The sequence below is a fragment of the Acanthisitta chloris genome, unplaced genomic scaffold (genome assembly GCF_000695815.1).
Source record: "Acanthisitta chloris isolate BGI_N310 unplaced genomic scaffold, ASM69581v1 scaffold6074, whole genome shotgun sequence".
Taxonomy (NCBI): Eukaryota; Metazoa; Chordata; class Aves; order Passeriformes; family Acanthisittidae; genus Acanthisitta; species Acanthisitta chloris.
Genome location: NW_008668727.1, coordinates 613 through 8,510, shown reverse-complemented (window position 1 = coordinate 8,510; position 7,898 = coordinate 613). Strand labels below are relative to the sequence as shown.

Here is a 7,898-nt window from a genome sequence, read left to right as displayed (position 1 = left end):
GGATGTCGCTGCCACCGCTCTGTCCTCCCCCGTCCCTCCTGAAGCAGAGTTGCCAATACTCCTGCAGAGATCTGCCCTACTACTGGGCCCTAACCTTGGCTATCTCAGCCTAATGGCTCCTGCCCAAACTCTGAGAGCAAGTTGGACTACTTGCCATATTTCATGTGAAAAATGGGCACAGATTCTTGGAGGGAAAAAAAAATCAACCCTAGAAAACACACTACAGTTCCTAAATATTTTTTCCCTCTTTTTTTTCCCTCTTTTTTTTCTTTCTTTTTTTTTTCTTTTTCTTTTTTTTTTTTTTTTTTTTGGCCGCTGCCGAGAAGTGCTGCACAGGAGCTCCGCACGAGCATGTTGTCGCCTCGCATCTCGTTTCGCCATATCATATCGCGGAAGATTCTGCAGCATATTGTGCATTACAAACGGGATCTGTAGGATTCTCAGGGATGTGATAATTAATTCAGTGAGGATGATGCTTAATATGGACTGGCCCGAAAGAAACGAGGTCTAAAAGGAATATGTGTGTGAAGGGGAGGGGGAAGGGAGAAGGGAGAGATGCTTAAAGTGTTTGAACGATAAGGCAAATGTTCAAAAGCTACATTACATTTGCTTCCCGACCTCAAGAGCAGCTTGAAGCTTGGCATATGCTGCAGTTCCTTACTCATCACCGAATATAACTGGTAAAGCTCGTCCTGACTTACTAAAGGAAAAGGCTCAGCTCTGCACCACTAGCTCGTCCACCGCACCCGAGAACTTGACCTTGGCAAAACTCTTTCTCCAGCCGGTATCACAGCAGACCCTGGCACTGCTCCAGTAAGGCTTAGGCTCCAGCCTCCCTGGGAGCGACCCCCACTCGCATCCTCCCCCACCCCAGTCCCCGCAAAGGCATCCCCGTGCCCTCTCTTTAGCTGATCCCTCGCGTCTGTGGACTACTTGGTGCTCTGCAAACTGGAGAGCGACAGCCCACGGCACTTATCCACGCAGAGCTATAGAGCTGGCACGGGTCCAGCCTTTCCCGGTGTGCCATCCCCACAGAGCACTGCAGCTTTGGTCATATGAGCAGAAATGATGAGAAAAGCACTTTTTAATCTTTTCGCACTTGCTTCCCTGTTCAAACAGTTGCAGGATGGCTATGACTGACTTGCTCAGCGCTGAGGATATCAAGAAGGCTGTGGGAGCCTTTTCAGGTGAGTGGTTTTTTATTTCTTTTTCTTCCCTCTTTCTCTCCTTTCATCTCTTCAGTTTAGGATAGCAGTGCATTTATTTAAGCTCGGGAAAGATTAGAGGAACCGGCTAGACAAAATATCAAATGAGGATGTGTTTTCAGAAGTGCAGTGAATGCGTCTGACAGGTTTATGAAGTACAAAGCTGCATCCTCAGCAAAGTTGCTCTGCGCGTTACAGAGGTGAAATATTTATTTTAAAGGAAAACAAGCACTAACTGCGGACAGACTTTGCTTCTACCGAGAAGATACTTTCAAAGGGAACAAAACCCTCCGCAAATCAGGCTGCATTATATCTTGATGTGGGATAGGGAAGTCAGCATGGGATGTCGGCAGCTTCCCACTCACTCCTGAAATTCAGTTTCAGGTATTACCGAACTGCTGTTTCCCGTTTCAAGGAGATAAGAAACCACTTTCGTACTTCGTATGCGGAACCCCCGGGTGGGCTTTGCTTGTCGGGATGGAGCAGAAGGCAACAGTAGAGCAAGCGGGTGCACTGCTCGACTGCAGAAGCTCTCTGCAGGACGAATGGCTGCAGTGATCCACACTTCCCTCTCAGACTCCTCCGGGTTTCAGATATTCCCTATCCCACTTATTCATCGCGACCCCTAAAACTGACAACAAACCCTCTTCGTGCTTACAGAGATTCAGGGAGTTAAGGTTGCTCTCACAGAAACGCCAGAAATCGTGCCCCGGGATGCACGTTATCCCCCCTCCTCCCTCCCCCAAACTGCCTGGCTGACCGCACCATCCCGGAGAGCAGCCTCTGTCGGTCCTGGTCTGTGCGATGACCTTCCCGAGCAGACAGAAGCGCAAAACCCGCTGAGCCCGACTCAGCTCAGTCGAGCTCCCCCCCGGCAGAGGGACGGACAAACTGCTTTGCTTGATCTAGCACCTGTTTTACTCATTAGCTTCCATTGTTCTATGGCCATCTCCAAGACCAGGAGCACATGCAATTAGCAGCAACTAATGACAGATCTCAGTCAGACAGGGCACGGAAGACTGAGCCTCCTTAATTTTATGTAATAGGAAAAGCTGCGGCGGGAATAAAAATGCACGGGGAAGGGGAGAAAAACAAAAAACGTCCACCGCACGTTTTGGAGGTCACTGTATCGGATTTCTAATACACATCACAGCCGTTAGGCTACGTGGGTGAGACAAACGCGGGTGCGGGTAAAGGATGGGAGAGGTGGCGCAGGTAAACTCATTTATCACGGCTCCTGATTTCAAGGGCTCTGGGTTGTTTTTCTTCCCTCCCCGGTGACTATGCCTCACAAGGTCTTGCAGGCAGAGCACCGCGCAGCACTGCCTGAGCTCACACCCCCCTATTGCACATACCTTTAGCGGTCGAAATGCAACACTGATTTCTAGTAAGTCTCCAGGAAAAAAAGAAACAGCCGTGTGCTCCGAAACACTTCTCGTCAGCTCCATGGTTGAGCAAGAGCATGTTTGTTTTTTTCCCAGAGGTGGAAATGTCAAAAAGTGACAGGGATCTAATAGTCGGAGTCTGCTATCAGATGTCTATCAGGTGTGAAGAAAAAGGGGGTTTAAGGCACTGCAAAGAGACCAGGCAGGTTAGACCTCAGCTCCCAACTCCATCACAGACTTTTTGTGTGACCTTGAGGAAGTCGCTATCCCTCTAGCTTAGCTTTTTATCTGCAAAACGGAGACACTGCCTTTGTTTATTTCCACTAGCACCTGTGAAGCATGGGCGATTACGGTGCGTACATCCAGCTCCTAGCACAGCTGGTCTCGACTGTTCCTCCCAGGGCAGGACAAACAGCAGTATGGAAGAAAACCACGGATATGTGTTGGTGTATGTTTCAATGATTTTTTTTCTAAGCAGTTCTCTGTTTTTTCACCTCTTACAGCGGCTGAATCTTTTAACTACAAGAAGTTTTTCGAGATGGTAGGATTGAAAAAGAAGACCCCAGAAGATGTGAAGAAGGTTTTCCATATTCTTGATAAAGATCAAAGCGGTTTCATTGAAGAGGAAGAATTGAAGTAAGTGAAGACATCTTTTCTCAAATAACTTCGCCTTAAGAGTCTAATTTCTTGTGGGGTTTTTATTGCTGTTTTTTTACAAGACTCTAGTTAGTAGCATACAGTTCAAGCTCTTGACTGGTATTTGTGTGCAATGTGAGTTGATTGCTGAGCATATGATCTAAAGTGTGTTGAAGATAGCTACTTCTAACTTCAATTACAGGGTCCCTGAAACACGTGAATGATCAATACCTTACAAATAGTTCTTCAGCCAAATGCAGCTTCAGAGTAAAGTGCTCCTCCTGAATGTTAAAAGTCAACAACAGAAGATACAACCCTGAGTTCCAACTTGCATATCAAATTAGTGGTACAAATAAATACAAAGTGTAATTGTTCTGGGGAAAAACAACCAAACAACTTTCCTTTTTTTCATGCCTGCTCTTTAGGTTTGTACTGAAGGGTTTTACCCCAGAGGGAAGAGACCTATCAGACAAAGAGACGAAGGCTCTTCTGGCTGCTGGAGATAAGGACGGTGATGGTAAAATTGGCGCTGATGGTATGTGATTAGAGGAGTAAACTTTGTCAGTAATTATCGAATATTACTCTTACATACAAGAACTGAGGAAGCCTGGGAATCACTGTGGGCTGTGACCTTGTGAAGGGCACGGTTTGGGTTTAGTGAAATGCCAAGTCCTGCTCCGTTTGCCATACCTTGCTAGGAGGCTTTGCGGGAAGAGCAGCCAAGTTCTGACACTAGAGGGGGCAAGAGCTCGCAGAACCCGAGCTCAGGCTGCAGCGCAGGGCCAAGTGCCCATCCAAATCCTACTTCTAGTTTAATTTCTCTGTTGATATCAGTGGAGTGACGATCAGGACACTGAGAGTTCAAAGGCCTGGGTTTGACTATAAAACTTAGGATAAAAAAAGCTGAGTAACAGCATTTCTGCTTGATTAGTTAATAGGAAGAAATGCATGACTTAGCAAAGTGATGCTCTTAAAATTCAAGGTATGCCCAGTCTGCGACAGAATTTCTGTACAGTAACAGTCTATCCAGCTTAAGATAGTGTTTATGTGGGTCTTCACGGCTAAGAAAGCTTGTCACTCCCTTTTACTGAACATGAGAAATATGAGGAAACAACTTTTCCTCTCATAGCATTGCTTAAAAAACTACTGCTGTTCTCTATTCCCCCATGGGATGAATCAGTTTAGCCCACATAAATTTCTCCTTTTTCCTCTTCCTGGAATCCTGAGATACACTGGAAGCTTTCCTCACTGCAGGAGATAATAGTGGAAGTTTGTGGCCAGAGTACTAAATCACACAGACAGCAGCCAATTGCTAAGTCTTCACCACATCAATAAGCTATACAATAGGTTGAAATCTAAAAAAAATACCTAAACCCTTCATATCTCCCTGATCTCTGGGACTTGTGAAAAATGTCTCAAAAAAAAAAGCGCAATTAAAAAGGAAATAAAAAGCAAAATGCAGTGAACTATCATAGACTCATCATCTAGAAGCTGAAAAAATGACTGACAAAATCAGCCACTGACATAATAGTCAGGTGATGTGTTAGCTGAACTGCCTGTTCTTAGCACACTGTGCATCAGTGGCTGTGCCCCTGTTCCTGGACCAAAACCTCTTAATTTCTCCAATCCTGACTATGGTTGTAGAGGAGCAATGGTGAAGCACTTAGGGGAAGCTCCTGCTGACCCCCAGCAGTGCTGCTGAATCCCACAAGGGTGTCTTTATTTGAAATATCCTATTCTTTACTATATGGGTCTTACACACATCAAAATCAGTTAGTACTAGAAAGGCTGGGTAAGATTTTCAAGAGAAAACTTGGTTCAGGTAAGTAAGGTTACAGCTGATCCACCAACCTCACATAAGATACATTTTCAGTTGTTCCAGAAGACAAAACCAAATCAAACCTAGTCACAACTGGAGTAAAAGACCTATATTGCAGAAGGATTTTTGCTTATACAAGAGAATACAGCACTAATATTTTTACTTAAGATTCATCACAACTTTCTTCCTAAAAGCTGAAACAATGCCTGAAAACCAGAACATTGTAATAAAGCAATAAAAAATGCCTCTTCTCCTTATCTCTTTCTTTTGCAACTTTTACTGCTCCTTAACTTTGAAATGGAATTACTATGAATTTATACTTGATAATGAGAAGAGAATGATGTGCTTTATCCTTTTGCTTCTTCTGACCATATCCCTACTGTGCAACACTACCAGTTTCTTTTCTATTTCTTAAATTTGACTTGAACAACAAATTGTTACACTGGAAGGGCTTGAAATACATGCAAAGTTAACAGTTGGGACTGTGACCAAAGGAAGAGGAGGAAGACAGATACTTCCCAGCTTTTCCTTTGGTTCATAAATCCAACTCCAGAATATAACCACACAGGTAAAGTCACAAATGTGGATCTCATCCATATTCAGTGTTGCAATGCTGTTTTTCTATTGCAAACCTTTTGTTTCCTTGTAACTGAATTGCCAGGCACCACTTTCACCCCTTCTTACATCCCTAAATGATGGCAAACATGCAGCTTTCTGCAGGGCTGAATGTTAATTCTCCTGGTGGACCTTGAAGGCTGTCCCTCAGGACCCCAGAGCAGTTGTAAGAACTGATCTTCAGGGATTTTTAACATCACAGAGCCAAATTTCTCAGATGTATCATCACAAATGATAATCCCAACTTAATCAGCCTTCTTCTAGCTAGGGTCTCACATTACAAATTTTCTCTTAGGTCTCTTGCTTTAAACCTTTTTCCCATTCCTGCAAGACTGTTCAGCTCTGAAATGGTTTCACCAGTTTACTTCTTGTCCGATTGCAGTTTGCAATTTGTGGCTGATGTGCCAGTGTCAAACAGCTGAAAATTTGCAGCCAGTTCACATAAGATAGGATCACCTTCTGTGTGGTGTCAAGCCCTCTCCATCTTTCACCAATGTGGACAGAAGATGATGAATCTGGAAAAAAATTGCAGGTCAAGGCCAGGTTACCTAATAACACCGCAAACATTAGCTTCCAGATCAAACTGGAAAGTGATGCTGATGCAGATCTGCCAGCTTCAGGAAAAATATTTATGAGAGAAAAGAGAAAAGAAAATGATCATTTCTGCTCACAATGTTGGTTTTAATGTGTTTTGTGTACTAGCATTGGACATGCACATCATGCCTTTTAGTTTCTTGATATTCACAGACTTGAGAAATTACCTAGAGAATTTTCAAAGATTATGCACTGTAGGCAGAAGAAATCCATATTTCTGTCTTAGTAAATCATAATCTTTTCCATGATACAGATCAGCTTCTGTAAATATTTTTCAGTATTTCAATTATTTCCTTTAAATGTGTTAAAAAGTGGCATCAAGTATTCAAAATTACAGCTGTTAAGTCATGACCTTGCCATGGGTAAAGGTCATGGCAAAAAGGAAAAAACTTTTGGAAGTACCTGGAGGTTTGTAAGATGAGACTGGATGTGGCACTTAGTGCCATGGTTTAGTAACCATGGTAGGGTTGGACTTGATGATCTTGGAGGTCTTTTCCAACCTGGTTGATTCTATGAATCTATGATTCTATGAATCTATGATAAGTCCTTCTTTTTTTATGCAGCTTTGTGCTCTTATATCTTCTAAAGTAAATCCATGGAAGTCATTATTTAGGAGGTTTCCCAAACAGATTTGCTATTGCAAAGACAATGTAAAAAACACGATCTGATGAGGGAAGTCATGATCTTACAACATGTTCTCTGTAATTATGTCTGTCATTTCAGTAGAATCCCAGAGGACCTGCACTAGGCTGGTGTGTACTACTACATGGTACTGAACACAGTGAAACAACCCTCACCTTTTAAGTCAGAGCTTTGACACAAGACAGCTAGTAAATTATTTTACATGACAGAACAGTCTAAATCCTTGTAATTTAAAGCTATTATTTGGGCAAAGAAAGACATAATTTTGTTTGGAAGGATGACTACAACTGTAGTCAATCACAAGGATGCTCTCACTAAGAGGCCACAGGCAATAAACACTGACTGGAATGACCAAGAGGCAGGGGCTGATATACAGTGCCTTATCTCAGGAGTTTTGCATACATGAATACAGTTTGTACCAGTGTCTCCCATGGTTGGGCTAACCCTCATACAAAAACAAACAGTGAACTAATTTACAAGATTATTCAACTGAAACATCTTTGAGATACCTAAATATACTGAAAATCCTGGGACAAGCATAAATCTTGTAGTAGTTACTCATGAAGGAGTATTTTGTGGCTTCCTGGCTACCAGAAAGGACCCATGAAACATATTGCCATTAAGTGATAATATCACTATCAAAATGTGTTACAGAAAATGTTTGGCTTTGAGTCGGAATAACCTTTTCCAAATACATTCCATAGATACAAATTGTTATGAAAAGGATTTAATTTAGCTGTAGCCAGTGTGACAAATTGTTCTAACAGTATATACACAGCTAGTTTTCACTTTTGGAAAGGTTTCATCCTTTGCTGTTCGTATTTCTCTCTGCAGGATTTATTCACACAGTGATTTAATAATTATAGCCTTTCTCCTTTTCTGCCCAGAACAGTCAGAGTTGCTATCACAAGCACTTTATGTTATCTCTTAAATTCAGTTTGCAACACTTTCAATCTATGTACCCACCATGTACAGGATTTATACATGCTTTGTGCTAAGTAA

General features: G+C 42.6%; 1 protein-coding gene across 1 annotated transcript; it reads left to right on the top strand.

Moving 5' to 3' along the window:
- The first annotated feature begins 1,024 nt into the window (after positions 1–1,024).
- PVALB (parvalbumin) lies at positions 1,025–4,260 on the top strand. The gene is made up of 3 exons (XM_009073033.1): positions 1,025–1,187; positions 3,094–3,226; positions 3,652–4,260. Exons 1-3 carry the CDS (start codon positions 1,127–1,129, stop codon positions 3,767–3,769), a joined length of 312 nt encoding a protein of 103 aa, XP_009071281.1. The 5' UTR covers positions 1,025–1,126; the 3' UTR covers positions 3,770–4,260.
- The last annotated feature ends 3,638 nt before the right edge of the window (positions 4,261–7,898 follow it).